The sequence below is a fragment of the Trypanosoma brucei genome, chromosome 9 (genome assembly GCF_000002445.2).
Source record: "Trypanosoma brucei brucei TREU927 chromosome 9, whole genome shotgun sequence".
Lineage (NCBI taxonomy): Eukaryota > Euglenozoa > Kinetoplastea > Trypanosomatida > Trypanosomatidae > Trypanosoma > Trypanosoma brucei.
In genome coordinates this window covers 994,013-1,017,867 of record NC_007282.1, presented here as the reverse complement: position 1 = coordinate 1,017,867, position 23,855 = coordinate 994,013, and the positions used below count along the sequence as shown (strand labels likewise).

Genomic DNA, 23,855 nt, shown 5'->3' with positions numbered 1-23,855 from the left:
ATTTTGACAACGATGGTAATTGTATTTTATATGTGAGATGGAAACAAAACGCAAAGCAAAAGTAATAGCAGGACGACTACAGCAGCTGAGATATACATAATACGTATGCTTAATTGTGCGAATATTATATTAGTCAGGACTGGCAAAATACACTCAGGACCTGAGGTCCCTACAGCTGCACGCAATCGAAATCCACCCCCCACCCCCATCTCCCAAGAATAAAATTAAACTTAATGTTCGTCAAATGAAAAGGCGCAAACAACAACACCATATTCCTAACACATGTCGCCATCACGGCGTCACTTCTCCTCAGAATTTTCTTCTTTCGTTGCATCCGAGCCAACTTAAGTGACCCTCTTCAAAGCAGCCGGAGTAAAAAGGCCACTCACATCATCCCATTTTCTGCCACAAGAAGTTTATTTAAATAAATGACAAGCATCACACCTCACTCAGGAGTCGTGAGAAGTTGCGTGAAGGAAAAGAAGAAACAGAACGAGACATAAATGACAAAAAAAAAACTACACTTAAAACTAGAAGAGAGAAAAAAGAGAAGAGAAAGGAATGAGGAACGAAGCCCAATGAGTCATAAACACCAATATGTAATAAGGCGCATAAGTAAGCCATGAGATGTACTTTTTCGTTCCTATTTTCCTCCTCCCTTCGCTCAACGGTTATATGTCGGGCAGTGGTGCCGCGGTGATAAGTTACAGTGGAGGAATCAACGAACTCCAAAATCATAAAAAACAACAAGTAAACAAGATGTGGAAACATAAAATTCTGGTGAGTGTCGTGGCAGTTAATTAAACAAAAAAAAGGATGAAGGAGCAAAGTGAGTGGCATTTCTGTGTGCGCGTGGACCGCACCACTCCACAGTTAACTAGAATATATATCTATATATCTATATATCTATATATAATGATGATGATAATAATAATAAAGCAAGCAAATACCCATATATTAGCTAACACACACCGATATACATATATATGTGAAGTAGAAAAAAAAATAGGTGGTGATCAAACCTCTTAACATTAGGAAAGGAGGAAGAAAAAAGTATGGTAAATTTAGTGACAACAAAACGTTAATAAACGATCCAGGGGGAACGTTTGACACACCATCGACCCTTCAACGCACTCTTGACCGCAGCCGAACTCACGGAGGACATGCGTACCTTCGCATATGTATAGTTTATTTGTACAAAAAAAAAGAAAAAAACGAATCAAAATGCAAGCACACCCAAACGCATGCACGCGGAAAATGAAAACGAGAACGTTCACCAAACCGTCAAGTTTCACTTCGCTTCACCAAGTCAAAACCATGTGCTTTGTGCCCTGTTCCTCCCCCCTTTCTATCATCGGTCGCTATTTTTCTTTTACGGTATTTTTGCTTCTTCCCCTTACATTCGCCTTCGAAGAAAGTTTTCTGCTTCTTATTTTGTTTCGTTGTGCTATTATTACTACAATACTTTCCTCTTTTTCACCTCTACTTCCTGTTTGTGGAGTTTGTTCATACGGTAAAGCAAGAACCAAAGGAAAAAAGAAAGGACAGAGGGAAATTAAAAGGCAGAAATCCTTTCAATAATGAAATAAAGAGATTTAAAAATTACTGTTTTCTTTTTCCACCTCTTTCTTGTTTTGGCTTAACGAAACTTTCCTCCAAATCTTCTCGTTTTCCTCTTCTACTACAGTTTTCCCACACAACTTATAATTGATTTCGTACATACACATGGGAAATGGGAAAACACTTTACGCTCCTCTGAAGCTCCCCTTCCGGAACCCATTTTTCGTGCTGGAACGAAACACTCGCACTTTATCAATTTGTTTGGCTCCTTAGGCCCCTTCGCCAATCGGCGTTTCCCAATCGCTCGGCTGCTTGCGACATTCGAATATCAAAGCCCTTCGCTGTGGCGGGGCTGTATTAAACATTGGTGCATGGTGGTGAGAATTATTCGTGCCAACCTTCAAATGCTCGAGCCCCATTTGCAATTCAGCATTTTCCTCATCTTGGTAGAAAACTTTACTGGACTCTCGGCTTTTTAGTCGCTCTACCACCCTAAGAAGACAACCGATCCTCTTACTCTGCGCCTCAATAATTCTAGTGCGCTCTTCTGAATGCATTGCCCTCTCATTGAGGCGTTCCTTCAGTTCACGTATTTCCTCAGCCTGCCGCTTCAGTTGTTCCTGCTGCACCGCACAAAGCTCTTTTATTTCAGCTAATTCATCATGTGTTTCGTTATCCACTTCAGTGGTGGCGTTCGTGTTCAGGTCCGCCATCCTTACAGCATTTCTCTGCCGCCGGGTTTCCTCCTCATCTTTTAGATTACTGCGCTCACGAGGAGTGCCTGCTAAACTAAAGGAATCCGTCGACGACAAAAGCTTGCCAGTGTTTTCATCGTCGTCACAATCATTGTTGCCATATCCAACAACAACAACATTTGCGCAACGGTCATTTGTTTGTTTACCCGCAGTTTCATCGAATGATTCTTCCGACTCATCGATGACCTCCCAGTCGCTGATGCCGCCCTCCAGTGTCATGGTTTCTTCTTGCAGTCTTCCTTCTTTTTCCCTGCCTTCAACTTTTACACTCACTGAAACTAGAAAAAAATAACTTTGATCCCTATTGATGTCGACCCACCGATGCCCCTTAAATTGAATAAAAAAAAAAGAAATATTTGTGTATGTTATCTGACAATGAAAAAAAAAGGGTGAAATTAGCGATCATAGGAGGACTTCTATCGTCGAAAATAAGGGTAGTTGAAGATTACAAATACCATCTGCGCTTAGCGTGCTTACGAAGCACGAAGGGGGGGGTATGAGGCAGTGACTTCGTGCCTAAATGGAATACAATGTTTCTTCTAGCGGTGGATTTACTCAACTATTCAGTAACGCTTCCATATAATAGATAATATATATATATATATGTTTGGGTGTGTGCTCGTCGTCACGACTACGATGGCTTCAATCCAAGCGAGCCAGTAATGGAAACGGGAGTGGGACCACCTGCCCCACCGGAAGTGCGACCTCTTCGTCGTTGAGACGAGGCAGAAGCACTTGCCAGTCCTTGTGCCAACGCCGCTTGAGCCGCCTTCCGCTCCGCCTCCTTCTTTTTCACAGCCTCCGTTAGCGCTTTCACACTTTCAATAAGTTTCACATTATCTTGCAGCAGCTTGTCTCGTTCCTTTTCCGTTTCGCTCACAGACCTGTCCAAATTCTTAATTTGAGCCTCCAGTGAGCGAATCGCATCGCTGATGTTGTTGATCATTTCTTCCTTTTCTGCCAGTGTTATCTTCACCGCATCGTGTGACTCCTCCTTCTCCACAAGTCGTTCATGGACCTTCTTTATCTCCCTCTCGAGGGCTTTGTTAGTTTCTCGCTGCTCGGAGAGAACGGTTTGTAACTCATCCAGTTGGGAGGCCAAATGGACCTTTTCCTCCGTCAGTTCCTTCAGCGTGATCCGAAGAGCCTCCGCTTCTTCAAGCTTTTGTTGCAACTCGGCACAACGCACTTGCATTTGCTCAAGTTGCTCCTCAAATGACTGTGTTCCCTGCAACCCGTAGCGCCGGGCAGTTTCGCTGACCGGGTTACGACCCAACGCGTCGAGTTGCCTTCGAAGGAGTTCCTCCCGCTCTTCCCACCCCTGTTTTTCTACTAAAAGTAATGCATTAGCACGCCGCAATGACTCGAGTTCCGCTCGGTATGTTTCAGAGGCCATGGCCGCACAAGAGGTTTGTGTGCTCGACGCGTCTAAAGGATCCTCAACTGTTCTTTTATGTCCCAGAACCAACTCTTGAAGAAGCAGTTCCGCCTCCTGTCGCATCTGCACTGCCTGCTGTAGCTGTAGTCGCTGCTCCGTCATGTCTTGACGGGCAGTGTCAAGCTCTACCTTCAGCAAAGCCACCTGTTGCGTCAAGTCTTCCTTCTCACGTCTTTGCTCGTGAATGAGGTTACTGTTCTTTTCGAGGAATTCATCACCAGGAAACATGGTGAGAAGCAGCCCTTGTGTGCATTCCTGCTCTAGCAGCGCAAGTTCTGCCCGGCACAGTTTTTTCTGTAACTCTGTCACCTCCTCTTCCTTCGCATTGATCACGCATTGTCCTTGTTGTACCTGCGCCTCCAGTTGGTGGTTTGCCGTCTGCAAGTCACTGATGCGCTGCTCCAACTGCTGTTGCTGCGACGCGTAATGCGCTATGATTTCATCCTTGTGGGCAAACTGAGCAGCCCTCTGTGCGGCTTCTTCGGCGTGACGACGCACATCCTCCTCGCGTTCCTGCTTGCAGCGCTCCAGCTCTTGTTGCTGGAGCCCTTGGACTGCACTCTGCTGCTTCACACGTTCTTCCAACATCTCCACCGTCGCGTTTGCATTGTCTAGTGCGGCAACTGTTGCCTCGTAGTCTTCACGTTTCATCATCGTTGCCATACTTTCTAGTGCCTCCTCCCGCTGACGCCTGGCGGCAACCATCTCTTCCTCAAGACGCCACATTCTGTCTAGTAGTACAGTGTGTTGCTTTCGTTCCTCATGGTGTGCCGCCAGCAATTTCTGATACTGAGCATGTGCTGCATCAACTTGTAATCGAAGCTGGCGAGGCCCATCGTCACCGTCACTGTCGCTGTCCCAGTCATCGTCAGTATCACCGAACGGGACATCATGCGTCTCATTGGTTTTGTCCCTGGCCGGCTGGTCACATTGTTCCTGTGTGTCTTCGCACGGCTGCAACGGCGCGGATTTAGAAACGTCGCAGGCTCGCCGTGTTGCACGCATACGCCGCGCTGCCAATCTTAGTACACGCTGAACAGTATGTTCTCTCAGAGAAGCTGTTCGCAGAAGTTGTGTGATGCTCTGCAACAGCTGCGCCTCATCCGCTTCTTTTTCAGATGCACTTACAGACGCACTGCTTATTCCCTCCACCACCGTTATTGCAGGGTTGTCCCGCTGAAGTTGGGAGGCGGCGGATTGAAGTTCCCTGGCGGATTGTTTCAGTACACGCTGGGCCTCGCACCAACAATCCTTCATTGAGGGTATATCGATCGATTGCTGCGCCGCAGCAAGTGCAATAGCCTGATCTGCAGCACGGATTCCCTGTTGCAAACATAGCCTAACGAGAGAGGTAATGATGTTATCCTTAGCAGTGACATCCACCCAGTTTTCAAAGTGCTTGTTTCCAGCACTTGTATTGAACTCCCGACCTAGCTCGATTACGTGAATGAGCGATGACGCCAGCCCCTTGTCCGTGAGGGTTAACTGCGCCTCATGGCTTCTTAGCACTGCATCAATATGCTCGTGGACGTGTCGCTCCAACTGCACATACGAGTCGCTTACCGCTTGGTCCGGAGATCCCACTTCTTCACATGACCTCTGCAGCTTCCCACTCTGCTCCCTAACTTCCTCGCCAGAAAATGATGTGCTTTCTCTCCGCCGCTTGCGGTTACTTCTTTGCAGTGGCACTGCTGCTTCTGTATCTGAGGTGCTGCGGCTCTTTTCTCCTTCCTCGGCCGCAACCTCACTTGAATTCTGCTTGGGGACGCTATCTGCGCGCTGTGTCATTATATACAGTTGCTTCAACAGTTCCTGGTTGCGCTTTAGTAAGTCCTTCACAGAATTGATGGAGAACCGTTCCAGATTCTCGTCCTCACGCAAAAGTTCAACAAATCGCTTGTTCTCTTCCTCGTCCTCGCTAACGACTAGTCCGGATGCTGCTGAAGTCTCTGAATAAAAAGAGCCCTTGCTGTTCACACTGCTGGGACCTGTCTGGCCCTTCAGTTGGGAAGGATAAACAGTTGCGTATCCGGAGGGCCGTCCAAGGGCTACACCGCTTAGTTCCTCGCATGGTGGGAGCCTTGGGGGTTGCGTGTTCTCAAGGGTGACCGGAGGTGAACCGAGGTTCCGAAGGTGCACCGACCGGCGAGGTCCCCGGGCAAACACACCAACAGCTGAGCGAAGCCCACCCTCAACTTGCAGAGGCTCTAGTTGAGGCAACATTACATCAAGAACATGACTAACACCACAACCCGTTCCTCTCCCCGCTGTGGGGGTTGAGGGGAGCGGCGACTGGCCCATCACGGCGCTCCGCCGCTCGAGCAGTGCTCGCGCAGCTGCGGCAGTGCGACCCCGGTCCGCACGGTGCCGAACTTTTCCCACATCCCTTCCGCGATCGGTAAGTTCTTCCGATTCGGACAGCGTTTCTATTTCCTCTTTCTGTTCATCGTGTTGCCGCGACAGCCGATGTATGCTGCGGCATTGCCGCTCCACCCGCACAAGTAGTGACGCTACTTGCTGCGACAGAACAGCATTACGGAACGTTAGTTGCTCACAATCTTCACGAACACACTTATCCTCTGCCGCGAGTTCCTTGTACGAGGCGCGTAGTTCATCCAGTTCCCTCGTCAGCTCTGCGACACGATCGTCTAACTCGCGCAGCCGGCCAGCGGCTGAGAGCTGAGAAGCTGCGAGTGCCGCCTGCTGCTCAAGCTCCCGCATGGCCGTTTTCCAGAGTCCAGTGTGAAGAAGAGCACCATCATCGAACCCGGAGTGGCAACCGCCAGCGAATTGGGCATCTGGGTCATTACTCTCCCCTCCTTCGAGCGGTGTAGTCAGTGAATGCACCAGCCCTTCTGGCTCTCGCATTTGTAGCGGGAATGAACCCTCCCCCTTGTATTCAGAAAGACTACTCGCAGTTGCACAACTGCTTACAAAATCTCGTTGCCGCCGGTGTGCTCCATGCGCGGAGTCAAACGTTGCCTCTACCTCTTCATGTAGACGCTGAAGTTCAATCCTCATACTACTGCAGTCGTGGAGAAGCCTGTCTCGCTCTTCAAGCAACTTCTTGTGTTCCTCGAGAGGGACCGACGTGGCATGGAGTAGCTTTAACTCCCGTCTGTACACAGCGTTTTCCTTCACCACCTTCTCCAGAAGTGATGTCAGGTCCTTGATCTGGTCCACAAGCCAAGTCTGCTGTTGTTGTTGCTGCAGTGTCCTGCGTCCACGCCACAAGTCTCTAAGAAGAGAGGGATCCGCTGTTTCGTCATCCATTACACCAGTGTCCCTGAGGCTGCTACCACTTTTAGCAGTGGCGAATGCGTCCGACGACAACTCTTCTCTGGACGGTCGGTATTCCCTACCCCGTTCGCACGCGTGTTCAGTATTTTGCTGACCTACCTCCACTTCGGTTTCCAGTCCATGGGAGATGCTTAAAACATCAACAGTAAAAGAACGTTGGTCATCTGTCGACTTTTCGTCCTCGTTTCTAGCGAATTGGGCTCCAAGTTTTTCAATAACTTCAACTGCTTCAAATAGTTGCTTCTGGAGTCTGTCAATCTGGTCGTTCAAGTCTTCCACTGTGCGGCTATGCAGCTCGGTGAGCTGTTGCAGTGCAACCGTGGCGTTGCTCGAAGACTCGTGAATTGCCCGAGCCGTTAACCCGCTGCACAAATCACTGTGAAATGCACGCACTGCTTCCACCACGCGTTCCTCCGCAGTTTCTGGCATTGCGCTTTCATTGCCCGCAGCGATCATGTTTTCCTTCCCCTTTCTTCTTTCCCGTCACTCACTTCACCTGGAGTAAGGACGTGTAGAACACGGAGACCCCAACAATGCCCTCTTAATAGCACCCGTTTACTTCTCTCCCCCCAAAGTTTGCGCGGCCTTCTCGCGCTCTCGTATATATGTATATATTCTTTGCTTTCCGTTGTGAAATTCGTAAAGTTGCACAAAAAATGCAAAAGGGGGACGAAAAGAAAGAAGTTGCAGGATTGTAAATACCGCCACCAATTTTAGACATACGTGAGCGTGAATGTGAACCGCGAACGGATAGTTACTGCAGCGCCTATGCCCAGTAGTTAGGCAGAACTCCACGCGTGTAAGCAGTTACTACCCTCTTTCTGTTTAGCATTTTAAATAGAATGAAACAGAGGGATTTCGAATTCTCCACGTCCTGGGGGGGGGAATAGCCACGAGTTGTTCCTTACATTTCTTTCTCATTGCTTAGAACAGCACCCCACTCACTTATCGGAGCTGCCGGTAGCTTTCCCCGTCACATCATCTTTTCATATTGCTTCTTCACCCAACTCAGCACCAAAAAGAGATGCATTCATTTACTTTTGTTCGTTTAAAATTTGTGTATGCATACAAGGTAGCGACTCCTTCCAACCTCCACATGATCGTCCTTGCATTCACTCTCCGATAGAGTACATGAACGAGTAGTGTTGCCTGCAGAGGAAAGAGGCAACATGCAGCGCGAGGAGTGATCCCACCAGTGGTATACCGTTAATTCGTCCGACAATGAAGTTGTCGTAAATGAACCTCCGCAGCACAGAACCGAAGAAAGGATCACGAAGGAAACAGCAAACTAAATTATGCATCGTTTGTTGCACGCGGAGGCTGTCACGGGAGACGACGGTGTCGGGCTCTGCCGCTGAATTGACGCCACTCAACTCCGGAGATGGCACTTCGCCGTCATGTGCAATTTGCCTACCACCATTACTGCCGACGCCGCTGTAGTTTCTAGCATCCCTGTTGATGCACACAATGGGCTTACGGTAATGGAAAATGTAACGAGCCAAGGCTGCAAAAATCACATCTAGACCTAAGAAAAGGGTCCAGATACTCCAATTTCCTAGAAGCGATTCCTTGAGACCATCTGCTATCAACGACTTCACAGAAAAGAAGCTGCCGTAATCGGACTTTTTGTCGGTAACATTGCTATCCCGTGGGCCATCATCGAGGGTTGTGTCTTCTACCTCTGAGGCTATTTGGGAGCAAGCATCCATAGCTGTAGTCGGGAACGCAGACCGGGCGCAGTACAACAAAAAGAGTGGGCGCAACAACAACAAAAAATCCACAACAGCACCCAGCACATCATACGCCGTGCATGGCAACACATCGGGATTACCCCCGCCGCTGTTACTGCCCTTTCCAGCTTGAGAGAAATCGGCATCGTCACCCACAGCTTCGGAACTCCGGTCCCTGAACATACGGGTGGCAACCACACGTGGAATAACGAGTGGTGTAGTCCGTTCCGCTGCTTGACTGCTCTGGGGTAAATTGGATAAGGCGGCACCAGAGTTACCACTCGATACACCTGATGGCCCGAGTAGTTTTTTTGGAAACGTGATAAGGCGCCGGAGCTGGCGTCGCAAAGCTTGCCATATGGAAGGCAGAAGACACATTTGTTGGTGCGCAACCAGGTTTAGGAAGCACTTCAGGAGCTGCAGAATCAACAAGAAGTTCCATGCTGTCCTATGTCCTCGGTAACGGCGTAGTAGTAACTCAAGTAGGCATTCCGCTTTCCGAATAATTTGTCCTACAATAGATATCTGCTCCGCAACACTTAGTTTTCTTCCAGCAGAAGAAATGATAGCGTGGTTAGAGAAGTTCTGTATGTTAACGATGGTGTTCCCTATCTCGTGTTTTAACATGTTGTTAGGGCTCATAAGGATAATCGTGAGCATGTGCGTAAACCGCTCCATGGAGGCCACATTGTCGGCGTTCCTACGGACCCACTCCGCATACGCACTGAATACCCGGGACACCATTAAGCAGGTGACACAAGTATGTTTGATGCCGTGTTCTCGTTTCTTCTTTGTTAAAATACCTACCACCCCGCTGCACCTTTTAAAAGCGTTACTTGTCTGCTGTGCCAAATGGCGTACAATCACCGTTAGGTATATGCGTATGTAATCTGGTTTATTTCACGGTCCTGGGAACCACACGTCGGAGCAGAATTTTACAGTCAGATCAGAGCAGTGCGTGCGGGAGAAGTGCACAGACAAAGTTTCAAGAAACAGCCCATTTGGTTAGGAAGTAAAACCCAACAAACAGCAGCAGGGTACACGAAAATAAGATAATGCAAAGAAAGGAAAGACCTAACAGATAAAGCAGTACCAGAAACCGTGCAAATATAATCGTGTCACCACAACTCCAGCAAACCACGCTGCACTACCAAATGCCACCCCCCCCCTCATGAAGCAACAACATGCAGTGCGCGGAAGTGAACAATAGCAATAATAGCAACAATAAAGACCGTGTAGTAAAACGGCACTGGGAGTTCAGGCAACAGAAGTACACCCACCTATTTACCCCGCTATTAGTTCAAATAGGTGCATGCGTACCACCACACAAAGCAAACAACCCTTTCAATCAAACCTCATTTCACCCGCTTTCCTCCGGACCCACCGCCCCGGCCCACAATATGGTTCGTACAGACGCCAACGTGACAGTGACGCCCAGCATAAGCGTCATCACAGCAGCAGCAACGAATATGCCATACTCACGGGGAGGAAAAAAATTTTGCGTGAAGTGGGACGACACAATAAAGGGTGTAACACCGATCCACACAACGTAGTAAACATACAAAAGCGTTGTCAAAACGAGGAAAACCCTCGCTATGCTGCGGTCGTATAACATATCCCTAAGCGCATACGCGTACACAAACCAATCGCTACAGTGTAGCAAATTTAATTCCTCAGTCAAATTGGTTGCTTGATTGCAGATGGGTAATGGACACATAAATGTGAGAAGAAACAGGAGGTAAAGCATCCATGAAGCACAGGGAATACGGCAGAGATTACGTTCTTGTGTGCACGCGCGCAGACACATATCGCAGGAAGGAAAATAACACCGATAGCAAAGGGCAGATCCGCCGTTTCCAGCGGAGCAGAGCACAGTTAACGTTAGACATGTATGTATTATTTGGTAAGACGTTGTTATTTGCCTTTGTTGCCCTCCAAAGGCAACCACTTGCTCAAGTGTTGTATGGTCACTTCACCACTGTGACCATTGCGCGCCGTGACATTCCCCTTGATTACACTCCCGATGGAGAGACGGCGCCCCTTTTTTCCTTTTCTTGAATAGTGATTTTGCTCCGGTTTCTGTCATACCACTTATCAGGAACTTACTGAGGAAACGGGTGGTAGGGGCTCGAGAAACACGTATTGTTTGGTTTTGTCACCCCCCTCCTCCTCCTTCATCTGCATCTGAAGTCGTGCCACCACGGTCTCATACGCCTGCTGCGCTTCCTTCAGGTAGGCTCCATCGTCCATAAGATTCTGTAGGAGCGTGGGCACTGGAACAATTAGCACGCCGTCATCATCGAATTCGACTAAATCGCATTTGCTTTTTTTCTGGCGTTTGCGATACTCCTCCACAGCAAAGGGATGGGCTTTCTCCGTTTCACTAGCCAGGAAATCCCAGGCGCCATGGGCAACCCCACGGAGTGCTTCCTCTCGTTCATCCAGTACGAAGGAAGCGAAAAAGAGTATTGCATCTTTATCCAGCACAACACAGTCTTCACCAGCTGAAGCAGCAGATGCTATGAAGGACTCCTCGACGAATCTGTGCAGTTGCTTGGCGCTCATTTGGCAGTTGTTTACAGTGAAATGCACGACAACGGCATTGCCTTCTTTGGGCGCCTGTTCGGACGATGCGCTTTGCTGTTGAACATGGACGACCACACCGGGTTGAGCCTGGCACAGCGCGAACACCAACGGCGGGATCCCCTCTACGCTAGATGTCTTGGCCGTTCCCTCCAAACTTTCAGTTGCTGTGGTTACCTCTTCTTCACAGCACCCGGAGGAAGATAGCGCTTTCCACGTCACCAGCGGTTTCTTAGCTACGATGACAACCCGAGAGAAACGTGTTATATTCTCATCATTAGCATCATTTGCGCCAGACACCGAAGCGAACTTGGAGGCCAACGCACGGGGTACGACCACAACTTTAGCCTTCACATGTTGTCGGTTGCTCATTTCCACCGTCGGTGTATCAAGACCCTTCAAGACACGGCTTACACTCCGACGTAACACGAACACAGCATTCCACACGGCCGCGATACGACACATGTTTTGTGGTACCTCTGAGGCGCCATACAAAGGCACAAGAAAAGGTGTTGAACCCCCGTAAGCCCCAATAGATGTTAATACTTGGCGCACCAGGTCTACAGCGCGCAGCATACAGGGTTCAGATGAGGTCTCCAACTGCCCCAGAAGCGTCACAATATTTAATGTCGTCTCATCAACAGCGTACTTCCGGCGCAGCAACTCGCTAAGTGTTTCGTTGGGATGTTGGGAAACCTCTTGCTGGAAAAGCTCTCCTACCTCTTGCACGTCGGTGTGCCCGGGCTCTTCCTCACCCAGAGCAGCTGTCCGGGCATGCAGGTGTTCGGCGAGTGGGGCAGCCACATCCTTCACAAATTTCATTAAACGACGCTTTTGCATCAGCCCAATATGATCAGCAGAGAATACTTGTGCCCGCGTCAGCGGAACGCTTTGCAGTCGGAATGCACAGCTTTCGTCAGTCTCACCACACCGAAACAAAAAGGCAAAACTACTGCAACATTGAAATTCAGCATGCCGCGCCATGTCCGACTCCACAAACTTTCGAACGGTATCACCCTTAGAGAAGTAGTGTACAGGGAGGAGGTCAAGCAGAAAGCGATGCTGCGTTCGGACATCGAGTGTATCCATCAAATCCACCGATATGATCGAGGTGTTTTCGTCCCCATTGCCGTTATTGTTCCCAACACCACTCGGATCTTTATCACTTCCCCTGCTACTAACCTGCTGGCTCCCACCTGCGTAGACATCAGATGGGCTTGATTCATCACCTGAGTCGTTGGGCGATTGTAGAATATATTTTCGCAACTGTTGAACCGTCAGTGTTTTGAACGGTCCGCCATATTCACCTTGGGCATCGCATTGTAACACACGCACCCCACTGCGTGCAAGTGCAGCGGCAAGAAAGCACTCCACCATGCCCGTGCCCTGCACTACCACATCATACGTTTCCTGCCCCGGCTCCAGCGGCACACCTGCCGCATCAAACCGATGTGACAACTTATACACCTTCACCGGCCGCCGTATCTCCTCCGGGCCACGGTCGTCGGGGAACATGAGAGGGTAATCCTCCTCATCAATCTGCTCGCACAAAAGGCCGCGTGATGCACATATATCAAAGAACATCAAGTCTTCCACCTGTTTGTGCGCGCGGTGGTGGGAGAAGGCACAGTACGCCGCCGCTTTTGGACTACGTTGAAGTAACTGAACAACAGTACCCGCGAGGTCATCGTTACAAACATGGTTAAAGAGAATGTCGGAGAGTAATAGCACGTCAAAGCCCGTGCCACTGGTGTGCTTGAGGGCTTCACGAATATGATCAGTGTTACCCCACAGTAGAGGCTGAACGACACACCGCGAATTCAATGGAACACCTTTTCCTTCCCGATCATCACCCTTCCCTGTTTCCTGCCCTTTGTGAACAGACATATACGCAGATTTCAACCGAACCGCTTCCTGCCTAAGAAACTCTGCGGCAGTTGGGTCCAATTGGTCCAGCGTACAATTCGTTTCTGTATTCATTCTCAATATCTCCATCAGCGACTCGTCCGGATAGTCCGTCACTACAACGCACCGTGCGCCGTTGCGGAATGCTGCGAGAGATGGTACACCAAGTCCCGCCCCCAGTTCCAACACAGTTTTCCCGCGCACATCGATCATACCGCTGTCTATCCGCTTTACAAAATAACGTGCCGCGTTCCATAGTTTATGACCCCAAAGGCTGTGTCGCTTATTGCGGAAGTACACTTGCATCGGCCGCAAAGGCAACTTGGGGGACGTCTCCACACCTTCCTCACGCTTTGTCGGATTGTCAAAGCGGTCGAAAAGCGGAGTGAAGCCACAAGCTGTCTCCCCTTCACGACTCAACTCCTGGCGATCGATAATCATTTGTTCAATTGTGTATTCGGGTTCTACTTCGTCACCCGCGGCAAATAAATCGACTAAGCCCTCTTCGTCATGATCAGATGACTTCATCGTTCGCTTTCCACAGACGCCAAAAACTGGCAGCTATTTGAACCTGACACTTTATGCTGCGGAGTATATAGCTCGGTGGGGAAATTAACAAAGAAATAAGGAAGGTGGAGAGAAAGTGTGTATGAGCCTGTATAAACTGGTGTAGTAAGATAAATAAATGATAAACAAGCTCCCTGTAGGGTTTACCTTAGTCACTGAATTTAACTTACTATCCGTAAAGGCCCAGAACAGCGCAAAATGAATTCAAAAAAATTGAGTGGACACACTAAAAGGCAGCACAGAAGCTGAATGTGATGAAAAAAGACGATGCTCATAGTGCCATCAGTTATGAAAGTGGCAGAAAGAGAGATGCAGGAATATGGCACCAGTCATGAGTTTCACAAGGCATGCTGCCCTCGACGTATATATGTATTACGTTACTTCCTGTGATGTGAACCCCAGAAGAAGTGCCTCCAGTAGTGCAACCCCACCAAGTTGGGAGCACTCCCGCCAAAGCACATGGGATTCGGCAGGTACAGCGTACATCAGTGGCCGCGACGCGATTAACCGGTTCCGTCTGTCATATATGTGTTGAAGAAATTCTTCAGCTTTGGAAAGGACGTGTGCGCGCCGCACATCATCTTTGTGACTACAGCAAGTGTTAGACGCCGCTACCGTTCTGCGCTGTGGTACTGCTCCGATCAAAGATGACGGTGAAGAGATATTTTCTTTGTTGTGTGAGGTTTCCCCGGCTTCCCAGTCAGCTCTGCTGCGTATCCCAACTTGGTTATCCTCCCTTCTCAGACGCCTTCTTGCGCGCGGGGTGGACCACCAAGTTGGCGGCTTCGGCGGCCCGCAAAGCGGGCATTTCGTGCAGTGTAGATGTTGTACATGCTTTGCCACAAGTTCAATAGCATCCAAGGCTTTCCCTAACACCACTGGGTGCGCCAGCGACGGTAAAATTCCCAAAGTATCGACGTCACCGTCGGGCAGTGCAGCTCCGTCCGCTTGTCGAAACTGAGGGTTAACAGAATTGAGTGGTACCGGCACAGGTGAAGAGCTCCGTTCATTCTCGCTACTATTGTCCCTTTCGGTCCCTTCCTCTTGCGAACACCGTAAACATACATCACCGTCATCCGTTATCTCCTCCAACTCAAGGGATGGTGTCAAGTGCAGGCCTCCCACATTATTTTCTTCCACTTTCCTACGCTTTGTGCGCCACATATGTCTGTGTACAAACAGCAGCGACCACCGTTGTGGGACCGGTGCGGCCTCCAAATTTTCCCGTGTACTATAAGGGGACATATCTCGCCTTTCGTGCCGTGAGGAAAAGCTGGAGCCTACCATCTTTTTAGGCTGTTGCCTGGGGTGTGATGTGTCTAGTTAAAAAGGAGGAACACCAAATGCACGAATGTGGAATTGGCAACCGAAGGAAGTGAAGAGCGTTACGTGGCGACACGAAACCTCGAACACTTCACTTGCATCATCTGTTGACAACTTCTATTTTTAGGAAAATAACAGAGGTGTTGCAGCACACCACAAAAACGCACGTCCGTACCTGTCACTCTTTAAACGAACAGCAAGTGCGGTAGCGCCCGTCACTCACACTATTGCCGAGGAGTAAAAGATGACAAAGCATGCCGCACAACACAAATGCGCACGTGGCTCACGCGCGCAGTGATAATCGCTAGGGTGACTATTTCACCGCTTGCTACCCGCAATAATCAATGGGGCTTCCCATCACTGGACGTAACCACGTGCATGCAACCACATTTAACCGAACCGCAATCCGTAGTTAGGTACAGCGGCACTGCACACACACGATAAGCTGGCTCCAACGCACGAAAAATTTCGCATTACCCGAGTGTGCTGGACGTAACAACTGCATACCAGAAGGTCTCCCCGCATAAAGTGCGCTGCTACAAAACATCAACCAACGGTGGGGGTGGTGTAGCATATCTTCCTCTGTTATATATTCATACAAAGTTAGAAAATACGTTACACACTCTCAATTCGGGAAGCAGAAACCATCTTGATTGAATCCAAACCGGAGGCCATTGCAGAACCGTGAGTCACGCGATACAATGGAAGGCGGGTTAAAGAAAGACCGCCATATTGCAATCACCGAAACATGGAATCTAAATAGAGGAAACGAGTGTCTGGGTGATACATCGAACTACACGTGCGACAGCGATCAATCGTGGGAGACGCGCCATAGGCAGATGACTGATATCCGTTCTGCGTTCTCAAAGGACACGCACTCACTCCTGTGGTCAAGAACCATCAATTTCCGCGCTCTTCTTTCCCGTCTTCTTTGCCCGAGAAACAACTACCAACCACTGCCCGGCAGTGTCAACACTATCAGGCTTTGTCACTGACTGTTCAGGTGGTGGCACCAGCTTTATGACGCCCTCTGTATATTCGAAAGATTGAAGGTAGTGGAGCATCATGCGTGACGCAGCTGGATTGCCGTACTCGTGTTCCCACAAACAAAGCTGGGAGAGCCGCCGTATAGTAATAACAACATCATTCGTGCGGTCTTGAGATGTGCGCTGTCCCTCAAGTAACCACCACAGTCTTACAAGACGACATATTCGCTGCTCGAGCACAAAGGGAGTAGCAGCAAACACGACGATATCATTCACCGTGCCTCCCTTTTCTTCACCGTTTCGTTGCTCCATAGCCGCAAGGTCGTCCATCACCTCAGAGGGACTTCGCGTTGTCACGTCCACCGGTGCCATACCCGCCGACGGCATAAGGAAAACACATCGACACACGTCCGCAAACTTCGGACTCACAGATGGGCCACTAGTGCCGGTTACCCAGAATCGGTAATGCTCTGCGCCCAGAGAAACTCTCGGAGTACCACCTATATCACCATAATCGTCACTAGTGCCACTTACATTCGCCACAGCCGCTTCAACCTGCCCGGTACGTGTATTAGCGTGTGCCTCATCTACGAGAGTGCGCGAGGCAAAACGGCCCACCAGCTGCTGTTGCCGCTGGCGCTCCCACTCCTCGTGCACCTGAACCCATAGCAAACTTCTCCACCGTTTTTGCACCTCTCGCCGTCGCATTTCATAGCGCTCCATTTGCAGGACTGCAGAGCAACCAGTAAACAGAACGACGAAATGAAGAAACGAGCGGTAGTGCATTGCAAACGGATGGCTTTCCCACTGCACAAGGGCTGACAACCGCCCCAATGTAATAGGCACACCTACAATGAGGTTGAACAAATACGCCATGTGAAAATTAACCTGTTGCAAAAGCGTCCTCGCCGCTGGCGCGAGAACTGCCTTCGCCAAGAGTAAGTCGTTCACATATCCCTCACGCGTCTCGGCGCACCAGCGTCGAAGCGCATCGTTTCCCTCAGTACACTCACGGAACTCGCAAGGACGAGCCCCAGGCCAACCACCCGTCGGTGAGCCTCCACATAAAAGAGGGGGCAGTTCCTTCGAGTCATATGTTTTAATCCAGAGCTCGGCAAGGTGTTCGGAGAAGGAGCCCCCCCCGCGACTCGCGTTTCTTTTAGAGCATTGTGTATCTTGCTTGAGATCCCTTCGCCCCACATCATTTTCCTCCGGAGTTTCCGAAAGGGGATCCAACATGCACCAAAGACTTACAATATAGCTCCACCCCCGGGAGGGCGCACCCTCTTCTGCTCGTGCAGAGACGATACGTCGTGTGGTTCTGTTGTCATTACAGTCCACGGTAGTCCTATGTGCGGCCTCCTCCGCCCGCACAAGAGAGCGCATCGACCGCACCCATGATTCGTTACGTTCAACATTCGTTGATGCAATGATCATCGATGGCAAATTGGGGTAGCACACATACCCTCCCACCGAAACGCGAAACTGGGGGTCAACGGCGAGCAGAAGTCGAACCGTTGATTCTATCAAGTAGTTTGATTGCTTCTTATATGATGATGACGAAGTGTCACCCTGTTCGGGAGTGTTGGCTACCAGAAAGTTGGTGAGATGTCTAACTTGCCTCTCTTTCTCTGTCCCGACCGCGTGCGTTGGGGGTTGCTCATCAGATGATGAATTCGGAAAACTGGCGTCACCTAGTTCTTCACGGTGGGCTGACGCGTAACCTTCAACATCACAAGTTCCTCGCACAAGATCTATGAGATCACTCACTGTCAAAGGTTGTGCTGCGGTTAGAACATGGCGAACCATACTTTCCCGTATTCGACGACGAACGTAGTGTGGTGGAGCGATTGGTGTCACTACCGTCCTGTAACTAGAAAGTATTAGGGCAGCGCTTAACCGTCCCCGGAGAATCATCTCTTTGGTGTAATTCTGTTGAACTCGTTTTCACCTCAGTCGTTTGGTTGCTACCTCACTGCGCAGTCCCCCCGTCTTTACCCTCCCTTTTCCTTGCCTTTTCGCTACGGGTAGAGAAGCCGGGTACAACCGCCGTTCACCCACCCCACGCACGGTGAGGTCGCGGAGGTGAGAACTGTGGTGCCCAATTCCCCCCCCTTAGCGCAGGTTTAGCTAGTATTTCGCCACTGGTAAGGTAGAACAGAGGTAGGGTAAATATGGGTGCTTGTGACAGCAACGGCAGACAGATGCACGAAATTTAATAAAATCGGCAGGATAGTGGGTTGCATGATCCAATAAACAGTGCATGGCTGGAGGCAGACCATGTCTGGGCCATTACCCGCCGATCAGCACACGCCACTCACGCTTCTTTGCTGTTCGCGGCCACTTCACCATCAGCATCTCTGGGAAATGAAACATGGTTTGATATCACAAAGCTATGGGACCGACGAGAAAAGCAACGTCATCATATCGTATATATTCTCTTTAAAAATATGTGGAAAGATGAGAAACGCGCGGCTCAGCATCGCACATACAACTCCCTTCTGCGTCCGCCAGTGGGTTCCGTAGGTTGCAGTCGGTTTCCACAAACGATTTCACTATCCTCTCCTGATGAGCATAAGTTTGTTGATCGTACACAGCCCCCTAACATAACTATTATATGCATAACCCTTTGACGCCTGTACATGTTCCTCACCGATGTTTCCTGATTATCGACAATCTATCCATTTCTCGCTTCACAGCGCGGTCTATGTCTTCTAATAGTCGTCTCTCCTCTTCACACTCCTCTCCGTCATCTCCGTGCAATACCGGCGGTTCTGCGGCCTCGGCAACAGTTGATGGTTCGCGAACAGCCTCAGGAATAGAATGTGTATAAGGCTCCAATGATCGCACACGCTCAACAACATCATGTAGGGTTTGCAGGGTACTTCCATTACACTCGTCACCCGAGTACGCATCTTCACAGTCTTCGCTTAAGGAATCATCATCATCTGTGCTACCTTGCCGGCTCGAGTTAGTGCTACGACTGGAAGTATCATCAACATTGTTACCCGTTTCCGCATTGTATTCCTCCAAAAGTTTTAACAAGTTTTCCACGGCAGTTGCTTCACCACCCCACTTCTCCGTAATTTGGCGAGCAATTGCCTCGGCACGCAACGTGTGTTGCTCCCGCAGAACATGAACAAGAGGCAGCGCCATAGCGATGTAGCCATGCAAATGCCTATCCGTTACTTGCTGTGAGGAAAAATCGGGGGCACCTTCATCGCAACCGCCACCAAGCCTGGAGTTATTGTCCGTGGGCTTCCCACATGACATCAAAGAATGCAGAAACGCCTATTAAAATTGAACGACGGATAACAAAGGAGAGCCAGGAGGAAAACCAACTAAGCATGGACAGGGACAACACAGAAAGGACAAAACGCGGAGATTAGACAGTGCATCTGCATATATAATGCATCACGCCAATACAACGGCTTCCCCCACCAAGAAAAATAGGGTACTGGGAGCAGAGGTATAACGGCCGCAACAGCAGATAAGAGCGGAAAAGGGTAATAAAATCAGTGGCAAACGCCAGCGACACATAGAAGGGAACCTACAATTATTCAACCAAATGGAGGCCACACACGCCAGACAGGCACTCACAGATAATACAAGGATGAATGTTACCGTCTACTTATTACGCCCATTGAAAAACGAAAAAAAGAAAAAAAGATTTGAAAATAACAGGCACTGACCAAGGAACTTACCAATGGTGAATATTGAGTAGTGCATGTAGTCCCGTAAGCGCCCGTTCTACCAACACGTAGTACAAGTAAGCAATCAACAAAAAAAAAAAGAGATCTTTTCCAAAGCAAAGACCCATGGCAATCGCTCCTGATCCCACGCATTCCCAAATATGAGTTGCAGATACGACACCAACAAAGCAACAAACAACATTCCCTCACCAATGCCACTCAAGTTCGTGATTTCGCTTTTGCGTGTCTGTCCAACTGCCGCACACCAGATATGGCCGGCACCAATACAAACATAGCAATAAAGTGAATTAGGGCAGTGATGACAAATGTATACTTATATCCCTTCGCACTAGCAATGTATCCGCCCATTACAGAACTTGCCGACCACATGAAAGAAACAAAACACTCGAATGCAGCCCACATCGCACGGTTCTCCCTGCGAGCGCAGTCCATAATGATACTGCGTGTAACTCCCGCGGTGGAATTCATTAAAGCATTACGGCAAACATATATCGGTAGAAGCGCAACAAGAGGAAGTTCAATCACACCCATTGTTAGCATGAAAAACGCACTAAGTGTGCGTACGAGTATGGTGGCACTCACACGATCAAGGTGATGCTCGCTGAGATAACGCACCATCGTGGAAGAAAGCGCGATACAGATATTGACAGCAATGTTTGTAATGAAAAACATAATAGGAGTTACGTGACGTTCTTTTATAAAATAAAGGGAAATGTATTGCATTGTGACTCCAGAGCCAACGGAAATAAGCAAATTACCCAAAGCGAGCAAAAACGGTAAAGCTGACACAGTGAAGAGCCATTGCCAGGAGGATGTGACCCCAGTACAGAGGTAGTCACAGCAATTTCTTTCCTCTTCCTCAGATTCTTCATCCCAGCCGTCCTCTTCGATTATATCCTTAGTTCCTCCCAGTAAAGGTTTGGTTGATGAGTCACCATCAGTCAGTCGACGTTGGCTTGCTTCCGATGCGGATTGCTCGCAATCTTCACACCCATCATCAACGTGGAGAATGTTTTTGTCTTTCATGCCGAGTAAAGCAAAGAAAGCGGTGGGGTGAACGGCAAGACCGGTATACATGAGAATCTTCAAGACATTTGTATCCCAGTCGTTTCCAAGGTAGAGTGTCATGATAAGCAGGATAAGGGAGCCAACGCATGAGCTTGTTGTTTCATTGATCCACTTCAGGTTGTACACGAAGCCGCGCTTTCCTGATTCAACACTGTCAGCAAACAGCGCTTCAGTCCCCGTGAACGCCATCCCTCCATACATGCCCCACAGCGCAGAAGCAAAGTAATATATCATTATATCTTGGGTTGTAATACCATAAACTGACATGATCACAGCAACCAAACCACAAAAGGCGCTGAGGCGGCAGATGACTTGACGGGGCACATTGCGAACACCACCAGCTATCAATGCGCCAACGATTTGTGCGACTCCAGCGGCAGCGGATACCCAACCAACTGCAGTATCACCTGCAAGGCGACTGACCATCACCTGGTACGGTTGGGAAGACCATATGGAGGACGCAGCACCATCAATGAATACAAACAACAACACACCCCTAACGTTACTGTTCTCTAATTCCTTCCGGAAACTGCGGGGCTCCTCAACGATATCATTGTCTGTGCTGCTCATAGGTAAGAAGTGTGATCTAACGTAAGATACAAGGGTATGTATAAATAGTAGTGACAAGGTTATAAGAATCAGCCCAAATATAAAATTAAAGAGTGATGACAGCAAATAAGGCACTCAAAATGAAGAAGAAGTTAAATATAAATTGGCCACCGTAAAGGGAGCAAATAAGGGCGAAAAGCACGGTGGCATGTACAGTTAATAATGTGCCACTAGAGGCAGAGAGTCAATAAACCGGGTACCACAACGTAGCCGATCACAATGAGTGGTGAGTCCAACCCAAAAATTGAGGAACCAAGCGTAACAAAGTTCGTAGTGAACAGCCACCTCAAGGTGACGCATTGTTTGTGAATTAGATATGCATGTAGAATATATATACATATATATATATATCCCACAACTGGAGACGTTATATTCTCAATTAAGATACCAATTCCACATACGGGCAAAATGCGTGCTCTCCTAGATGACTCAACTTCCTAACCTGCAGCAAACTACACATAACGAAAAACTATGTCGACAAAAACACAAACGTACAGCAAATGGTCAGCAGAATACTGAACCATCCCAACAACACAAACTCAATTACCGCAAAACCTTGCCGCGCCTATCCAACTGCCGCACACCAGATATGGCCGGCACCAATACAAACATAGCAATAAAGTGAATTAGGGCAGTGATGACAAATGTATACTTATATCCCTTCGCACTAGCAATGTATCCGCCCATTACAGAACTTGCCGACCACATGAAAGAAACAAAACACTCGAATGCAGCCCACATCGCACGGTTCTCCCTGCGAGCGCAGTCCATAATGATACTGCGTGTAACTCCCGCGGTGGAATTCATTAAAGCATTACGGCAAACATATATCGGTAGAAGCGCAACAAGAGGAAGTTCAATCACACCCATTGTTAGCAACAGTGATGCACTAAGTGTGCGTACGAGTATGGTGGCACTCACACGATCAAGGTGATGCTCGCTGAGATAACGCACCATCGTAGAAGAAAGCGCGATACAGATATTGGAGGCAATGTTTGTAATGAAAAACATAATAGGAGTTACATGACGTTCTTTTATAAAATAAAGGGAAATGTATTGCATTGTCATTCCTGAACCAATAAAAGCAATCAAATTGGTTGCAGCAACCAAATACGGTAAAGCTGACACAGTGAAGAGCCATTGCCAGAAGGAGGCTATCCGACCACAGAGGCACTTACGATACTTTTTTGACTCATTCTCCTCTTCGATTGTATCCTTAGTTCCTCCCAGTAAAGGTTTGGTTGATGAGTCACCATCAGTCAGTCGACGTTGGCTTGCTTCCGATGCGGATTGCTCGCAATCTTCACACCCATCATCAACGTGGAGAATGTTTTTGTCTTTCATGCCGAGTAAAGCAAAGAAAGCGGTGGGGTGAACGGCAAGACCGGTATACATGAGAATCTTCAAGACATTTGTATCCCAGTCGTTTCCAAGGTAGAGTGTCATGATAAGCAGGATAAGGGAGCCAACGCATGAGCTTGTTGTTTCATTGATCCACTTCAGGTTGTACACGAAGCCGCGCTTTCCTGATTCAACACTGTCAGCAAACAGCGCTTCAGTCCCCGTGAACGCCATCCCTCCATACATGCCCCACAGCGCAGAAGCAAGAAGAATGACAGTGATATCTTGGGTTGTAATACCATAAACTGACATGATCACAGCAACCAAACCACAAAAGGCGCTGAGGCGGCAGATGACTTGACGGGGCACATTGCGAACACCACCAGCTATCAATGCGCTAATACTTTGGGTGGTCCCCGAGGCAGCGGATACCCAACCAACTGCAGTATCACCTGCAAGGCGACTGACCATCACCTGGTACGGTTGGGAAGACCATATGGAGGACGCAGCACCATTAAGGAATGCAAACAACAACACATTTCGAACGTTACTGTTCTCTAATTCCTTCCGGAAACTGCGGGGCTCCTCAACGATATCATTGTCTGTGCTGCTCATAGGTAAGAAGTGTGATCTAACGTAAGATACAAGGGTATGTATAAATAGTAGTGACAAGGTTATAAGAATCAGCCCAAATATAAAATTAAAGAGTGATGACAGCAAATAAGGCACTCAAAATGAAGAAGAAGTTAAATATAAATTGGCCACCGTAAAGGGAGCAAATAAGGGCGAAAAGCACGGTGGCATGTACAGTTAATAATGTGCCACTAGAGGCAGAGAGTCAATAAACCGGGTACCACAACGTAGCCGATCACAATGAGTGGTGAGTCCAACCCAAAAATTGAGGAACCAAGCGTAACAAAGTTGATGTAAAAAAAAATTAAAAATGAAAGAGAGGGACACGAAACTAATTTCCCTGT

The 23,855-nt window shown here is 48.7% G+C and overlaps 13 protein-coding genes across 13 annotated transcripts, besides 3 other annotated features; 2 read left to right on the top strand and 11 right to left on the bottom strand.

Annotated features, from left to right (window-relative positions):
• Nucleotides 1-438: 438 nt before the first annotated feature.
• Nucleotides 439-840, bottom strand: Tb09.160.4740 (hypothetical protein, unlikely; the record flags this gene model as incomplete). The annotated part of the gene is made up of 1 exon (XM_821925.1): nt 439-840. The coding sequence occupies one exon, from the start codon at nt 838-840 to the stop codon at nt 439-441; it is 402 nt and encodes a 133-aa protein (XP_827018.1).
• Nucleotides 841-882: 42 nt separating this feature from the next.
• Nucleotides 883-915: a microsatellite.
• A 264-nt stretch (nt 916-1,179) lies between these two features.
• Nucleotides 1,180-1,581, top strand: Tb09.160.4730 (hypothetical protein, unlikely; the record flags this gene model as incomplete). The annotated part of the gene is made up of 1 exon (XM_821924.1): nt 1,180-1,581. One exon carries the CDS (start codon nt 1,180-1,182, stop codon nt 1,579-1,581), a length of 402 nt encoding a protein of 133 aa, XP_827017.1.
• Nucleotides 1,582-1,829: 248 nt separating this feature from the next.
• Tb09.160.4720 (hypothetical protein, conserved) lies at nt 1,830-2,534 on the bottom strand (the record flags this gene model as incomplete). Its single annotated transcript, XM_821923.1, has 1 exon — nt 1,830-2,534. The coding sequence occupies one exon, from the start codon at nt 2,532-2,534 to the stop codon at nt 1,830-1,832; it is 705 nt and encodes a 234-aa protein (XP_827016.1).
• Nucleotides 2,535-2,892: 358 nt separating this feature from the next.
• Nucleotides 2,893-2,920: a sequence feature (AT_rich).
• Nucleotides 2,921-2,946: 26 nt separating this feature from the next.
• Nucleotides 2,947-7,509, bottom strand: Tb09.160.4710 (hypothetical protein, conserved; the record flags this gene model as incomplete). Its single annotated transcript, XM_821922.1, has 1 exon — nt 2,947-7,509. One exon carries the CDS (start codon nt 7,507-7,509, stop codon nt 2,947-2,949), a length of 4,563 nt encoding a protein of 1,520 aa, XP_827015.1.
• Nucleotides 7,510-8,165: 656 nt separating this feature from the next.
• Nucleotides 8,166-9,527, bottom strand: Tb09.160.4700 (hypothetical protein, conserved; the record flags this gene model as incomplete). Its single annotated transcript, XM_821921.1, has 1 exon — nt 8,166-9,527. One exon carries the CDS (start codon nt 9,525-9,527, stop codon nt 8,166-8,168), a length of 1,362 nt encoding a protein of 453 aa, XP_827014.1.
• Nucleotides 9,528-10,143: 616 nt separating this feature from the next.
• Nucleotides 10,144-10,590, bottom strand: Tb09.160.4690 (hypothetical protein, conserved; the record flags this gene model as incomplete). Its single annotated transcript, XM_821920.1, has 1 exon — nt 10,144-10,590. The coding sequence occupies one exon, from the start codon at nt 10,588-10,590 to the stop codon at nt 10,144-10,146; it is 447 nt and encodes a 148-aa protein (XP_827013.1).
• Nucleotides 10,591-10,877: 287 nt separating this feature from the next.
• Nucleotides 10,878-13,799, bottom strand: Tb09.160.4680 (Rab geranylgeranyl transferase component A, putative; the record flags this gene model as incomplete). The annotated part of the gene is made up of 1 exon (XM_821919.1): nt 10,878-13,799. The coding sequence occupies one exon, from the start codon at nt 13,797-13,799 to the stop codon at nt 10,878-10,880; it is 2,922 nt and encodes a 973-aa protein (XP_827012.1).
• A 411-nt stretch (nt 13,800-14,210) lies between these two features.
• Tb09.160.4670 (hypothetical protein, conserved) lies at nt 14,211-15,125 on the bottom strand (the record flags this gene model as incomplete). The annotated part of the gene is made up of 1 exon (XM_821918.1): nt 14,211-15,125. The coding sequence occupies one exon, from the start codon at nt 15,123-15,125 to the stop codon at nt 14,211-14,213; it is 915 nt and encodes a 304-aa protein (XP_827011.1).
• A 926-nt stretch (nt 15,126-16,051) lies between these two features.
• On the bottom strand, nt 16,052-18,064 carry Tb09.160.4660 (hypothetical protein, conserved; the record flags this gene model as incomplete). The annotated part of the gene is made up of 1 exon (XM_821917.1): nt 16,052-18,064. One exon carries the CDS (start codon nt 18,062-18,064, stop codon nt 16,052-16,054), a length of 2,013 nt encoding a protein of 670 aa, XP_827010.1.
• Nucleotides 18,065-18,597: 533 nt separating this feature from the next.
• On the top strand, nt 18,598-18,780 carry Tb09.160.4650 (hypothetical protein, unlikely; the record flags this gene model as incomplete). The annotated part of the gene is made up of 1 exon (XM_821916.1): nt 18,598-18,780. The coding sequence occupies one exon, from the start codon at nt 18,598-18,600 to the stop codon at nt 18,778-18,780; it is 183 nt and encodes a 60-aa protein (XP_827009.1).
• Nucleotides 18,781-18,796: 16 nt separating this feature from the next.
• Tb09.160.4640 (hypothetical protein, conserved) lies at nt 18,797-19,420 on the bottom strand (the record flags this gene model as incomplete). The annotated part of the gene is made up of 1 exon (XM_821915.1): nt 18,797-19,420. One exon carries the CDS (start codon nt 19,418-19,420, stop codon nt 18,797-18,799), a length of 624 nt encoding a protein of 207 aa, XP_827008.1.
• Nucleotides 19,421-20,058: 638 nt separating this feature from the next.
• Nucleotides 20,059-21,498, bottom strand: Tb09.v2.0030 (hypothetical protein, conserved; the record flags this gene model as incomplete). Its single annotated transcript, XM_821914.1, has 1 exon — nt 20,059-21,498. One exon carries the CDS (start codon nt 21,496-21,498, stop codon nt 20,059-20,061), a length of 1,440 nt encoding a protein of 479 aa, XP_827007.1.
• A 366-nt stretch (nt 21,499-21,864) lies between these two features.
• Nucleotides 21,865-21,888: a microsatellite.
• Nucleotides 21,889-22,080: 192 nt separating this feature from the next.
• On the bottom strand, nt 22,081-23,493 carry Tb09.v2.0020 (hypothetical protein, conserved; the record flags this gene model as incomplete). The annotated part of the gene is made up of 1 exon (XM_821913.1): nt 22,081-23,493. One exon carries the CDS (start codon nt 23,491-23,493, stop codon nt 22,081-22,083), a length of 1,413 nt encoding a protein of 470 aa, XP_827006.1.
• Nucleotides 23,494-23,855: the final 362 nt, after the last annotated feature.